General features: G+C 41.6%; 1 protein-coding gene across 2 annotated transcripts in view; it reads left to right on the top strand.

The window, feature by feature from the left end:
• Positions 1-2797: 2797 nt before the first annotated feature.
• The window catches only part of LOC101702684 (CD302 antigen), a 161811-nt gene continuing 149318 nt past the window's right edge, over positions 2798-15290 (top strand). The window contains exons 1-3 of one of the 2 annotated variants that reach the window (XM_013076272.3): positions 2798-2981; positions 8225-8596; positions 13185-13355. In XM_013076272.3, coding sequence (XP_012931726.2) covers positions 2888-2981; positions 8225-8596; positions 13185-13355 — 637 coding nt within the window. In that variant the 5' untranslated portion in view covers positions 2798-2887. The remainder of the gene's footprint in view (positions 2982-8224; positions 8597-13184; positions 13356-15290) is intronic. The other variant, XM_013076267.3, reaches the window with a different exon arrangement.

Raw genomic sequence — 15290 nt, 5'->3', positions numbered from 1 at the left:
CCTAATTTCCCTTCTTTCAAATTCCTAGCCCTCCTGTTGCCTGAATCATTTATGAGGCATCTGCTACATATTTATTTATTAATCTATCCAACAAATCATCCCTGGTACTAGAAGCCTGGAGGTCAATAAAGCAGACATAGTCAGTGTCTTCATGGAGCCTGTAGCCTAAAGAGAGAGAGGCAGAGACAGGGAGAGAGAGAGAGTTATGTAATTCAGCTGTGTTAGATACTACCAGGAAAAAGTGTGGGATGTCTGGTGAACCTGTCAAAAGGGGGGGGGGCAGGGATTTAGTTCAGTGGCATCACACCTGCCTGGCAAGCACAAAGTCCTGAGCTGACTCCTGATACCAAGAAAAAGAAAAAAATTTTAAAAGTTCACCTAGACCATACAGTACAGAAAGATAGATTTATTGGAGAAAATGACACTCAAAGTGAGATCTAAAGGATACACTGATTTCCATTGTCACCGTCAACAAAAAGTATCTATGGAGATTCAATAGCCAAGGTGAAGTATCAGTATATATGCCCCTATCACCACACACTGCAAATATGTACCAATAAAAACAAAAATTGAATAAGAAATAGTAGCAAGTAATACATGTTAATGTCAGATGCACAAAATGTACAATATTATATAGACGTTTGGAAGAGGATTAGTCCCAAGGGCCCTTCAGAGAAAGGTTTATATAAAATGTGAAATCTGAGCAGAAATTTAAGGAAAGGCTGGACCAAGACAAGGGAGGATGAAAAGAAGTCCTCTAATTAGAAGCATCTGGGCAGAGACAGAAGAAGCAAGACAGGTTCAGACAGCTTGCAGGAGTGACCAGAAAGTGATACAGCAAGGATTGTAAGGAGCAAGGGTCAGACCATAGAGGGACGTGCTTTATCTCAAATTGAGTTTTCTTTTTGTATCATGGGCTTCTTTGAGATTCTCATGAAAGTCTTGAGCTCCCCCTCAAAATCATTTATAAAGCTTTGTACTATTTGAGGGGTTCACAATGTCCCTGAACTTCCAGCTGGAAACTCCTGCTACAAACAAATAGCACTGAAAGGATGTGAGTAACACGATGGCACATTCCAGAGCATTTAGAGAGAGTCCCTAGCCAGAGAGGATAGTAACTACAGGCAATGAGGTCAACTGAGAAACTACTGCAATACAACATAAGGCAAGCAGAGCCTAGATGCCCCCAAGCTAAGGTGGTGGCTGTAGAAATTCATTCATTAATTAAACCAAAATTTATTGGGTGCTTACTGTGGGGCAGGCCCTGTGCTCAGTGTGGAAGACATGATAATAAGTAAGACATGACCATTTCCTTCAAGGAGCTCCAGGATGGGCAGGATCAGAAAGAAAGGCAAACACCTAAAGATGCACAGGAGATCACATCAGTAACAGGCTCTCTTAGAACCTTCCATTCTCCGTTCCTTGGAGAATAAATTCTTTGGTATACACTCAAGGCCCTTCACGAAATAGCCACAACTTGCCTTCCTGCTGTCATTTCCATGTAGCCCTTGATCACTCACACTTCTCTCTCTCTCTCTCTCTCTCTCTCTCTCTCTCTCTCTCTCACACACACACACACACACACACACACACACACACACACACACCACACCCTGCAGGGCAGCTACACTGTACTTTGTCTTCTAATCTTGCCTAACTTTTTCTTATTCTGTTATCACTTGTTTTCTCTCACCTGTACCTGGTCTAGTTGCTACCCATTCTTCAATCCCAGTTGATATACTGCCCTGCCCATATCTTTGTCTGACTTTCCCATGCATTTTTCCCTGAGTTACTATGTGGGCCTCAGTCTCCCACAGAACTCGGCAAGCCAGCAGGGCAGGGATCCTGTTTTTTCATCCTGTTTCTTGAGATGCACAGTTCCTGTCACAGTCAACACATATCTGCTCTATCTATTAATATGGAAGACCAGAGCCTGGGAAAGGACAGAGTCAGGGTAGACTTAGAGCCATTGCAGAAGTCTTGGCAGCTGGACTCAGCCAAGGCAACCTAGGGACATTCTCATGGGAACATTATCGGAAACAGGATGGAGGCCACCCGAAGTTCCCGTCATATGCTCAGTAAATGCACGGTTATTCACGCCCAGGCAACATAACTCATTAGGAAATTACAATATTTAGGTCCATAGGCAGAGAGTATGCAGGACTTTCAGATTCTGTGTGAAGACGTCCACATTTCTACAAAATTATCATTATGTTAAATTATTAAGAAAAGAGATTACTTGCAACCGTCAAAGAGTTAAAAATTCTACATCATCCTTAGAAATATTATAGTCACTGGAATAACTCTTGCTTTAATTCTTTTATAATTGCAGGTCAAACTGTAGTTTACCATTATCCCACCTTTGTTTGCACTATCAAAGTACCCAAGACGTTGCCAAGGACCGCTGAATTCTTCAGATTGGCCACAGACGCCGCACTGCGAGTGTGAGTAGCCCTGTGAAGGATAGCAGTCTGTGGGTAAGAAGTCATCCCGGACTGCAGTCGCTAGGCAGAGGACAAGGGCCTAAATGGACAGAACCCACTCTGTGGGGCAGGGACAACTCCCAGCAAGTGCGGATCTCCTCAGCCTGGCTGGTGACGAGGCAAGGGTTCGGACCACCAGCCCTTTCCCTCCTCGACGCTCACTTCCCGCCTTCCTGTGGTCCCAGGCAGTCGTCGCAGGTGTCGGGACCCCCGACCCATCCCGGCCCCTGCTGCCCCACCTGCCCTGAGGCGCCCAGGCTCTGGAGCTTCGGGTCTGATTGGCCGAGAGCGGCGGGGCGGAGCCTTGCGCCCTCCCGCGAGGTCCGGGGCAAAGGCGAGGACCACGCCGCGAGGAGTGGGTGCTGCGAGGCTGCGGAGCGGGGCGGAGGCCGGGCCGGCTCGGGATGCGGGCGCGCTGGGCCACCCCTCGCCTCGCCGCGGGGCTCCTCGCGCTGCTCCTCCCCTACTTCGGGCTTGCGCAGCCTTCGGACCGCACAGGTAACTGCCTTCTGGGGACCTCGACGCCGCCCACTTTCCTCCCCCAGAGTCCCGGGCCCGGTCACTGTCGCCTGGCTCCGGGGGGCTGAGGGGGACAGGAAGCCTGGTGGGGAAGGCGCCCCACTGCCCTCGCGGGCCGGGCCAGGAGGGCGCGACAGGGCAGAGGCCTCTCTGGTGCTGAAGGCACCGGGTCCCCTAAGAGAAGGCGCTCTTTTCGGGGGGCGTCTTCTGCCTCTTCCCTCTGCGGCTGTCCTCAAAAATGTTGCTAGCCTGGAGATGGGGACCCCTACACCCTCCCCTGCTGGTTCTCAACCCTCTCTCGTCCCTCGGTCACCTGGGCCCCTGGGCAGCGAAGATGAACGGCCTCCCAGAGAATCCGTCCCTGGGATCCCTGGCTTCCTTGCGCACACGGTGCGCGTCAAAAAGGAAGTCAGGTTGAGCCATCTTCTCCAAAAGTAACTATGACCAAGAGTCGGTTATGATGCCCTCCTCCACCGCCGAGAAAAAGGACCCTTTCTTCCCCTTTTATTACGGGCACCAAATGACACCCCACCCCAGCCAGCCTGACAGCCTCACAGGGCTGCTCCCTTGGGCACTCAGTGCTTCTCATTGCCAACTGAAGCCCTTTGCTAATGCTTAGGCTGATGCCAACCCCACCTTTCCCTTAGCAGCGACTGAATTTTGCTTTTACTTTCTCTTTGCGCCTTGACCAGAAATGTGCCAGGACTGTTTCTTGGTCTGCCTGCATAAATGAGCAATGTATGGGTTTCCTCACCCATAACTTCTGCTATCTTGCCAATATAAGGAAGGAAAAGATGGCCGGGAAATTTTTGAAAACTATCTACTGTGGTACTTACTTTCTTTGCAGCCAAAGTATTATCTGGTTTAGCCTGTCTTCCGAGAGTGATGGGAAGAAGTTTCTCAGAGTGTGGGTGGCATCATCTTGTCTACTTCTAGAACCTTTTAATGGACCTTGGTCTGACTTTTCTCCATTCTCTTTTGACCTTCGGTGCTGAAAATTGCCAAAAGAGCCTTTATTGCTGTGAGATCTATTCGCCTGTCCCACAATTCAAGGAGAAAAATTGCCGCAGCAACTAACTACAGGGGAAACAAGCTAACTTTTCAGTTGCTCACCTCTTGGTTTCCATCTACATCTGCTTTAGTCCTGTTGTGTCTCCTCCACAAAATTCAGGGTTTCTTTGATTCTCACAAACTCTGCTGTACCTGTTTTGTCTTCTTGACCCAAAGCAAACAGCACTAGACTTAACTCTTTTCTCCCTGCCCTACGTGCCACAGGCATTTGTTTCCCTGTATCCTTCCTCACTCCCAGTAGCAGCTCTCGGTGTCCTTCTCTCTTCCTCAGACCAGATTTGTAGCCTTATTAGGGAAATTGCTGAAAATTTGAACACCCAGCTATTTAGGTAGCGTGTTTGGCAGTGTTTCAGCTTCATGATGCTAGTGATGACATGTGCCTCCTCATGTGGATGCAGCTAGGCATGGGCAGGTGGTCTTGGTCACCCAAATGCTGAAGGAGCACTTCAGTGTCTTTGGAGAGATGCCAAGGGCTTAGTTTATTTTTTTTTTGCTGCCTTGGAAAGCTAACAGCTGATTCTTCAGGGACCCCTGATCTTCTCATCTGCCCAAACACCGTGTCTGGGCTTGATGGCTTTTTTACTCCTAGTATATCACCAAGGACCTAACTGTCATGTCAGAACCTGTTTTTGAACTAGTAAACCTAGACTTCTGATCCACTCCTCCTGCACCTGTGCATCCTGCATACTTGGTAGAGACCACAAAACAAAGAATGAGCTCGGAAAGTTCTCTGTGTCTAGCAATACTGTGATCTTCATCCTTACTGCCTTCCCAAGTCATTTCTCTTCCCATTGGTCTGTGGTTATAAAATGTCAATATCCAGCTAAGGCCAGAGCTCTTTGGCCTATGGCTTGTAAGACAGGACTTATTAGTGATCAGACAATAATAAAATACAGAGAGATGGTTTTTCTTTGATGGATTTAAAACTACTAAAAATTCATTTTCAGTGTATGATAATGCTATTTAACTATTTTCTCTCAAATATCCCTGGAGTATTTATATAAAATAAATCATATAAAAACTGCTTCTAGGAGTGATGAAGTGACCAATAAAAAATATTTTATAAAATTGCTCTGTAATTACCTTTTCAAAATGTAATGTATTTCTAAATAGTTTATATGCCCTTATATAACAAATTTTCTAAATAAAGAATTCTTTTTACACTTTCTCAATCCTTCCCATCCTTTAACCTCCTACCCCAGTAATGTCACAAGATTGAGGCTTTTTGACTCCTAGTGTATTGCCAGGGACCCAGCTGTCACTTCAGGACCTGTTTTCAAGCTAATAAACCCAGACTTCTGATCATCTCCTCCTGCACCTGTGCACACTGCACACTTGGTAGAGACCACAAGATTGAGGCAGACAAAACAACTCCTGCTAAGAATAGAGAAAGACGGGGGAACATGAGAGAACAAGACTCACCCTAGCTAATGTACTATGCACAAGTGCTTATACATACATTATATATGAAGGCTAATAACAAGTTTCCCTAAATCACATTAATAATGAATACTTGTGCTGAGTGACCACTGTAAGTGTCAAGCATTGGTATTGATTACATGGTTCAAGCACAGGTTTAGACTGAGCCAAGTAAAATATCTACATTTATGGATGTTGGTGTAAAGGCACTTGGCAACTTCTCCTGAGCATTGCTACTCCGTGCTACTCCACAGCTCTCTTCTAGTCTAGTCCCAGAATTAATCTATAGAAAATTGGAAGGAGTACATTTTTCCTCATCCAAAGAGCATCTATAAAGCTATCACCTAACTACACATGCCCAGTACAAGTGAGATTAGAATGGTCTCAAACACTACTAGCAGTAGCATGATATAATGAAACTGTGGACATCTATCCAAGAACAACATGCAATAAATTTATCAAAGGCTAATAAAATCTACAAGACTAAGAACACTGTTGTCTTGTAGAAGTGGCTTAGATATCTTATAGTCCACTGCTTTCTTCTGACATTTAGACTTAGGAAGAACCTGGGAGATTAGATGACTTCACCAAGATCTCTCAGCTAACTGATAACAAAGGTAGTCTTCAGTCTAGAGCACCTTATCTCTTGTTCCACTACTCTTTCCACCACATTGAAACTTGTACCCAATCCACTGGACTCTACAAAGGCAGTTTAAAAAATATAGAACTTCAAATTGCAAAGAAAGGCAAAGTTACTGTTTGTCCAGGTCAGCTGTTTGGGGTTAAGGGTCATAGGTCAGAGTGCCCCAAGTTTTGAACAAAGGTGATGGCCACATTTCTTGCAGGAGCAGAATTATTTTTTCTGTTATAATTCCTGATACTTTGGAACACAAGATTTATTTTGGAGAGGTGAGAGGAAATAGTTTGGAAAAGTGGCAGATCAGAGGTCTGAAGAGTTGTGAGTGAAGGAAGTTAGAATACTATATTAAAATACATAAAATACTATATTTCTCCTTTATGTTGACCATCAAAGAGACCTGTGACCTGTCAAAAAGAGAATAGCAGAGAATTGTCAAAGAAGAGAATGAAGGATGAATGCAGCTATACCAAATATACTTAGCTGTAACCCTATAAAATGTTTTAAAATTCAAATTTGAAAGCAGAACTAACTCACATCTTTAAAGGTATTTTTGTTCTTCCTGTAGTTGCTGCTATTGTTATTTAAAACAACTAAAAATGCCATCCAAAGTTCAAACTGCAGATTTAATTTTGTAGTTATTTACATGGTAAAATTTCCCATCAAGTTGCCTCCCCCTAATATGAGAATTTTTAACTATTCTAAACCCCATGAATTATTATTAGAATAAATGTTCAAGTTAGTAAGATCAGTGATTGTGAAGCAAGCATCAAAATGAAAGTGCCTTCAGGTTCTTCCACTGAACTCTGGTTCATTGACAGTGTTCTCTAACATACTTCAGCTTTACTGTCATTATCATGATGGTCTGTACTGTAACTTAATTTTTTCTTTGTAAAGAAACCAATTAAATTGTTCAATTATAATTCATTGAAACAGATGTGAATCTTGCTCTACAAATTCAAGTGTGCAAGAAATAATGCATTACTTTTAGAAAAATCAAATTAAATTTGATTCTGGTTTCTATTCTCTCAGGTGGAGAGAACTTCAGTTTCTACCATCCTTGGAGTCTTCCCCAGTTCACATAGAGTGCCCAGGAAAGGTTCAGAGAGGTGTCTTTTTCTACAGCTCCCACCGGTTTCTTCTCAAATTCCCATTATCTGAACATGCTGTAATCTGGTGGTTTGGGGATTTGGGAGCTCAGGGTGATCCACAAGCCAATCCTCACCTTCTCCCCAGGTCCTGCCACCTTCCTGCAAGTGATGCAGGCTTCCTGTTACCACGAGCTCCCCAATCTCAATACCCAAACCTCTATTCTCTCTTGTTCTCTATTCTTTCTTATTTATCCCACTCTTCTACCTCTACCCTCTCTCAAGTTTCCCATCTCCTCTGGGACATCAAAGTAAATCAGGCTTCCACCAAAGGTCTAGGTGAGGTGAACTTTAAGCAAATTCTATTTTTGCATCACCATACTGACTTGCCCTAAAGCAGAGGAGCACAAAGGCCTATCTTCGTACTTGGATCTGGAGAAGGAATATAGAATGAAACATTTCACATGTAATAATTTACTCTGCCATGGTGGCTAAAATACAAACATGACAAAGTTGTGGTCCTAGATAGGCTCAGAATATTTTTCATTGTCCACAGACTACCTGTTTAAGTAAGAGGAAAACAAAAGAGCTTCCTTAGCCTACTAAATAATCAAGGAATACCTTTCATGGATAAACATACTGCTGTCAGTGGTTTACATGTTCTAGCTTATTCCATCCTCACATCTACAGTGTGAAGTAGGTACAATATTACAAGTGAGAAAATGGACCAGCAGAGGTCAAATAAGTTGCCCTGATATCATGGCTAATATGTAGGAGCAGAGGCAGGATATGAACCCAGGAAGACTGGCTCTGAAGTCCATGCTCTGATGCACGTTGTATTACCTCCATTACTGACCTCCTTTCTTGTGTAGATATTACAGTTAATCAAGCTCTTAGGGTGGGAACAGTCCAATTGCGCTCTACTGTCTTCAGCAGTAGAGAGCAAGGCACATTGGCCACATAATTCAGAATCCTGAAATGTCTTCTTTTACTCTGTCCTGGTCCAGGTAATGATTTGTTCACCATTGTCAATGAAAACACAGGCAAGTGCATCAAGCCACTGTATCAGTGGATAGTAGCAAAGGATTGTGATGAAACTAAGGATATGTTATGGAAGTGGGTGTCCCAGCATCGCCTTTTCCACTTACAATCCCAGAAGTGCCTTGGTCTGGATATTACCAAGCCTATGGATACCCTGAGAATGTTCAGCTGTGACTCTAATGCCATGCTGTGGTGGAAGTGTGACCACCACTCTCTGTATAGTGCTTCCCAGTACAGGTTGGCTCTGGAGGATGGATATGCCATAGCTAGCACAAATACATCTGATGCGTGGAAGAAGGGAGGCTCTGAGGAAAGCCTTTGTGACCAGCCTTACCATGGTGAGTACGGGAGAGGAACTTTGATCCATTTGCTGTCGTGGTTGCTAAATGTAATATGCACAACTGAGTAGAAATAAAGTCATACCCTGGTAAGGTCAGTAAGCAAGCTATTTGGTTCCTGGCACCATGCAGTTACTTCAGGCTACATTCTTACCACATACCTCTGAGCTGGGTTGTATTTGCCCTGCCCTCATCCCTTCACAGTAAGGCTGGGAGAGGCTCTAAGACGTGGCACGGCCATGTCATAGTAAACTTGGGATTTGAAATTAATGTGATACCTGAGCATATTCCTATGATAACATTCTGAACTCTGGGAGAAAGGAAATGTCAGATTAATAGAACATCTTTGTGCAAGCTAAAAGACAAGTGATTTAATACTGATCCTATCAGTATTAAAATTTAGTATATGTGCTGCCAAAGCGAGCACTCAGTATTAAAATTTAAAAAGAAGAAAGAAAACAAGATGAATTCTTCCTTACCTAGATATTTTGATATGGTAGGAATATTTTTAAAGTTTCTGTCAGGAGTTTTATTTTCATTTTTGGCATGGCTATCACATGTCGATGTTTGTATTTATGATTCAACATTTTAAGAGTGGAATTTTTCTTGATTGCTTCCAAAAACAAGTACTCAATATTACCATGACTATTGCTCTGAGTCTAGGGACCATGTTTCATTGAATTTCCAAGTTTAAAAATAATAAATAGATGTATTTTTTAACCATTAAAGTAATCAGCTGTCAACCAAGCAAATCCTTTTTCACGATGTTTCTCTAAATTTTGTCAAATCTTGACATTTGTAATTATCTTGAGTCCTATTATCTAGCTGCTCTCTTTAAAAAGTACATAGCTTACCAGAGGTTTTGCTCTTTCCTTAAGGCTCATTTAAGCTAAGATTGGCTTAGACTCAGGATAACAGCGTCTGCCCATTATCTTCAAGAGTTTTTCTGCTAAAGGAACCTTTATTTCTGAGGGAAAAGCCAGAAAATCTTCTGAGAATATATGGTTCTACTGTTAACTGAAAAATGTTAGAGAAGGGATGTTCCTTTTCTTCCATTCTTGACCTTTGAGTAATTAAACAAATATATTTCTGCTAGCCAGCTTCCTCCTGAATTTAGAGTTGTTGCTTTCTGGGTACCATTTAATGCCATGTTTAAATTTCATGCCATAAATGACTCTCTCTAAGTTGGCAACTAAAAGAAAACATAGTTCCCAACAAAATTGTTTTGGAAGTGGATTTAACTTGATTCATTTATATTTGTTCCGGGATCTGAACCCATCATTTTCTTGGCAGAGATTTTTAATTTTCCTGTCCTCAGTTCTTTTGAAGGTATAGTTATAATCTTATACTCCCTCAGTCCCCAAAGTGTCTTCATTTCAATGTAAATTGCTTCCTTTTATCCTGTGTATTTTATTTATGCATTTATAATATTTTTCTCAGAAGGGAGTCCATGGGCCTCACACAGCAGCCAAAGTAAAGCTAAGAATTCACCCAGAGCAGGACCCAAGAGAGCTGAACAGAGCCCTGGCACAGCCCACAGACATGAATATGTTTCTGTACCTTTCCACGTGTAATATATGGAACATTAAATTTTTTTAAAGGCCCATATAGTTCTGACCAGTCAAGCTGTACTTCACATTTTAATTTGCACAGAGGCCAAAGCCAGAGCTGCCACCTCTACTCTGTTCTTCTCTAGGTGACTGACACCATCCAAGTTCTGCATATCAGAAATAAACAAGACAGCCTCAAGTTTTCCTGCTTTCCTCTCCCACTGTTCAAATTGAATCAAGTATTAAAAATTAGCAATTCTACCCTTTTAATTTTATGTGTGTCCATTCCTACTCAGGGACACAGACAGCCTGTGTGTCCCTGCTGTCTTAAGTTAGGGACCTTCTCTAGAAGTATTCTCTCTGACTCCTGATACTGGCCCCTGCCCTATCCTTGTGTACCTGTATAGAGATAAGGAAAGTAAGATACTTGAGTCTCAATAAAGTGAAGTTCAAGGTTACCCAGCTTGTTACAGCAAAGCTAGGGATCAAAGCCAAGCTTTCTTTCCCCAAATATAGTGTCTATTTCTCACTTGACTTTTGCAGTCTAAAAATTTTTACTTCTAATATATGAAAATCCATTCACCATTGTGCCCTGGATTGCCTCTTACACTTGCTGTATGACTTATGTTCATCTCAGAGAAAGCTTTAGTTACATAAGCTTTATGAATGAACTGCTCTTTTTGACTAGTACCTAGATATGTATTTTTATCATACAATAGCTTGACCTGACTATCACTCTTCAAAATTTTGAATGGTGAATCATGCAGAGGAAATGGGCTTTTGGTGGAAAGGTGGCTGTGAGAACCATCTTAACTACTTGAGCTTCAGCATGACGCTCAGAAACCTGCCAACCTCTTGGACTATTAAAGCTATTTTTTTCATGTTACTGACAAAGTTAATTTTTTCACATAAATACCGTCTCACAGATTTGAAGTTACATAGTAAGTTGTTCTTTCAAAGATGCTATTACCCTGAATCAATACATTCAGGGAAGCTTGTTCTCTAAAAGCCACTATGGAAACCCATGGGATTCAGGAGGTCCAACAATAGCAAGGATGAGGGCTAGGGGATTTAACTCAGTGGTGCTGCCTCCTGCCTCACAAGTGCAAGGTCCTGAGTTTGATCCCCAGTACCAAAAAACAAAAACAGAAACAAATAGCAAGGATGAGTGGGAGTAAAATTCTTAGTGAGTAATAAGCATCATTTAATTGCTTCTGTTGTGGTGGTCGTTGTTTGCTTATCATTCTTCAAAGTTTGAGCTTTTCAATGAAATCTGGCTTTCTGCTGTGGAGGGAGGGGAAGGAAAGAAAGGGGACAGGGATGTAAAAAGAATTAAGATGTAATATATTCATGAACCAACTCCCCATGATGAAAGTAATCATTAGGTACTGCACACCTGTACTAATAAAAATAAAAATGTAAAAAGAAAAAGTCCTCAGAATGCAAGCATTGCTTTCAAACATGTCCTTGAATGTCAAGGACTCTAATCAGAGCCTTCTCATCTCTGTCACTCACAGCTAAGTCACTGAATACAGTATTTCACTTAACTACTCTGAAAACAATGGGGATTTCACAAACAAGTATAGCACCTTCCCTACTCAGCTCATGGGTTTGTGGTAAAGAGCAAGTGAAAGAAATGTATATGACAGTGCTATTACAGAGATGAAAGTTTTTTGGGGGAAAACCCAGTGGTCTTGCAAGTCACAGTCTTTGTGTTCAGGGATTGTCCTCTTAGTATTGTAATAGAGAAGGGAAATCAGTCGTGAATTGTTGGGAGTTTTTAGTGTGGTCAGAAATAAAGCATATATGATGAGCACAACCCTTATAAAACAGAAGGTCAGCATAATCTAGTAAAAGTACCCTGTTCGAAGCCATTTACGTGGGTAACAAAACCTTAAGAGTTTCATCCTTAAGATCTTGCTTGAAAAGAAAAAAACACCTAGATTATTCTTGTCTTTTGTTATATAGCTGCGTAATACATTCCAAACAGTTAAATTAAGTTTCACATTTCAGTCAGGTGAACTCTTGAGAATAATTAAGGATATAGGAGCAAAGACTGTCTTAAACACATTTTTCAGAAAATCTGTGAGACATTTTGAAAGACTCTGGTAGCCTAGTAAAGGGTAAAGAGATTTGATGACTATGGTTTACTTAATAGCTGTTATTTTATCTGAAAGTGACCAGGGTTTTAAACAAATTGGGATATAGGATATGGTGTCAGAAATAGTTGTTCTATAAAAACACCTTAAGAAAGTGATTAAGCACTTCTCTAGCATTTCCAGGCATATTTTCCATTAGAATCATCTTTCAATGCTTCTGGGCCTCAGAGAAAATGATTTAAATGAAAAGCTAAATCTGCTCCTTTGCTGGCTACCAGCTGGTCCCATAACTGCCCCTTTGAGAATGGTTTTTCTTTCAGAACCTAAATTACTCTGCCCTAATTTCTCCAAAAATCTACCTAGGAATCCAGCAGCTCTTCCTTTCACTTCCTCAAAACCCACAGTCTAAATTCTTTTAAGCAGTGGGGCTATTTGTCCATCACTCTAACTCTATGGATAGTTTCAAGAGTCCACACATGTGCCCTCAGTGATGCCCAGGTATTTTTCTGGCCCCACATTTACTAAAGAAAATGGAGGTGAATTAAATCTCAGTCAGGATACCCTTTCTGGTGAAGTACTCTGCCACCCACAGTAGAGTAGTCCATGCTTACCTGAGAAAGCCAAGATATTTTAATCCGTCTTATTACAAAGAAAGAAGCTTCGCATGGATTATCTCATCAGATTCTTGTGAGCAACCTTCATTATTCCCAATTAATGCAGAAACTAAGGCAAATGGGGATTAGAGGGGAAATCAGCATTCAAGCCCAGACCTGAACAGTCAGCATCCATGCTCTGTCCATACCATGCACCCTACCTCCATACCATATTCTCATAAGTGGAAACAATATTCTTTCTTTAAAAGAATTTTTAGAAATTTCCTAGGTGAAGGGTAATTACCCAGTTTTTAATTCTTCTCTTTGCTTCCTTCCCAACCCACAGAGATTTATACCAGAGATGGAAACTCTTATGGGAGACCTTGTGAATTTCCATTTTTAGTTCATGGGACATGGCATCATGATTGCATTCTTGATGAAGATCATAGTGGGCCATGGTGTGCTACCACCTTAAATTATGAATATGATCAAAAGTGGGGCATCTGCTTAAAACCAGGTATGTGTGGACGGGTAAGCTTTATGTCTGGAAAGAAAATAGTACAATTTATGTGAGGCAAAAAGGAGGCAAGATTACTAAAAAGTGATGGTAACAAATATCTTAGGTAAGGAGCATATATTTGGAGAAGGAAAGAGAAATAATGTGTTGTTTTGCATTTGCTTTCAGAAGCAAGTCAAGAGGAAAACCAAGATGGCTTGTGTCATGGAAGACACAGAGGAGGGGAGAACTGAATAGTACACATATCTCTGGGAGAAGTGGAAAAAGCATGAGCAGTTAGGAAATTGGAATTTCAGAACACTAGCAGTTAGGAAAATGCAGTTTCAGAAGACTAGTAGGAGAAAAAAACTGAGTTATGATGAACTGAAGCATGAGCAGAAGGAAGTTAACCTCATACATCTCGTGGAGAGAAAAAGAGAGATGAATAGCATGGAGGGGAGGAGATAGGTTCCACTTTTAAAATGGTGGAAATTTAAGTATGTTTATGGCCTGAAGCTAAGAGAAAGGAGACAGATATCCTTGGCCTTCTCAGAATTGATAATACTGTTCTCTCTGTCTTTCCTGTGTGTTGATCAGAACACTTTTTCTAGTTGCTTCTTACTAGAAGCAAACTATTCAGGGTGTGCTAAAGAATTCACTGTTCTTTTTACAGACAAAAAGAGACCAACGTAGAAGTTGTGACATTATCTGATATATCACTGTGACACGGTATCTTGGCAATTAGGAGAGAATTACAAGGGATCATAGGTGCTTACGAAATATTATTCAGGACCAGGGATTTAGCTCAGTGGTTCTGCCACCTGCCTCGAAAGCGCAAGGTCCTGAGTTTGATCCCCAGTACCAAAAAAAAAAAAGGAATATTATTCAATATGCAATAGGTTGAAAGAATCTATAGCAAAGAGGAGAGAGCTCCAACCCGCATAATAATAGTTAATATTTAAATGTATCCATTGGTGTAAGCTCTCAATATCTATTAACTCTTTCAGTCCTTACAGCGACCCTATAAGGTGGGTACCATGATTTAGCTTTATTTTACAGATAAGTATGGTGAGGCACAGGTGAATTACATGACTGACGTTAGGTCAAAAAACTAATAAATATCAAAGCTAGGATACAAACCCAGGAAATCTGGCTGTGAGATTCTTGCCATGGAGAGCTATGCTGCTTCACTGAATAGAAAGCCTGATGGAATTAGTAATGCTGATCCCTCCTTTCTGGAATATGAGCTTCAACCTGCAGAGTTCTGAGCAACTTGAAGAGGTTATACTGGGACAGTGAGTCTCAAACTTCAGGACAATGAGATCACTGGGAGGGTTTGTTAGAACACAGATTGTTAGGTCCCACCTCTAGTGATTTTTATTCTGTAGATTTAGGGAGGAGCCCAAGAATTTATAGTTCAACAGATTCCCATGCAATGCTTAGCATGCTGGTCTGGGGACTGCATTTTGAAAATTATGTATCGAGGTTGAGGCCCAGGTTTTCCACACCTGGAACCTACTGAAATATAAAAAGCTAATATTTGCTTCAGCTATAATTAATAACAAGCAGAATGTGATCAACCATGAAACTGTTTTATTTAACTCTGGCTATAAGTTTGGGTCAGCAGTTTTAGATGGGAAATGGAGTTTACATATTGTCTAGTGCAAACTGTTTCTCAGGTGAGAGGCAGCATACTCAGACTGATGGAAGGATCTGCAAAAGTCAGACCACATTCTTATGGAGCCTGGCAGAAACCAGGATTCCTAATCCCATTCTCCAATGTATTTGCTCTGCCTTGCAGCCTTGACTGGCGTATGTCATGGTGCCTTTAACTTCCTTTAAGTAGTAGAATAGGAGTTGATAATATATTCATATGCCCCCCCCCGCCCCAAGTTACTTGTCCTGGGAGAAGCAAGATTATGAGTTTCTCAAACCCAAAGACTTGCTAAACCCTGG

The sequence above is a fragment of the Heterocephalus glaber genome, unplaced genomic scaffold (genome assembly GCF_053883595.1).
Source record: "Heterocephalus glaber isolate CG9 unplaced genomic scaffold, H.glaber_assembly_v1.0 deba00000347, whole genome shotgun sequence".
Classification (NCBI taxonomy): domain Eukaryota; kingdom Metazoa; phylum Chordata; class Mammalia; order Rodentia; family Bathyergidae; genus Heterocephalus; species Heterocephalus glaber.
The sequence above is the reverse complement of the archived record's forward strand: the minus strand, read 5'-3'. Positions and strand labels throughout refer to the sequence as shown.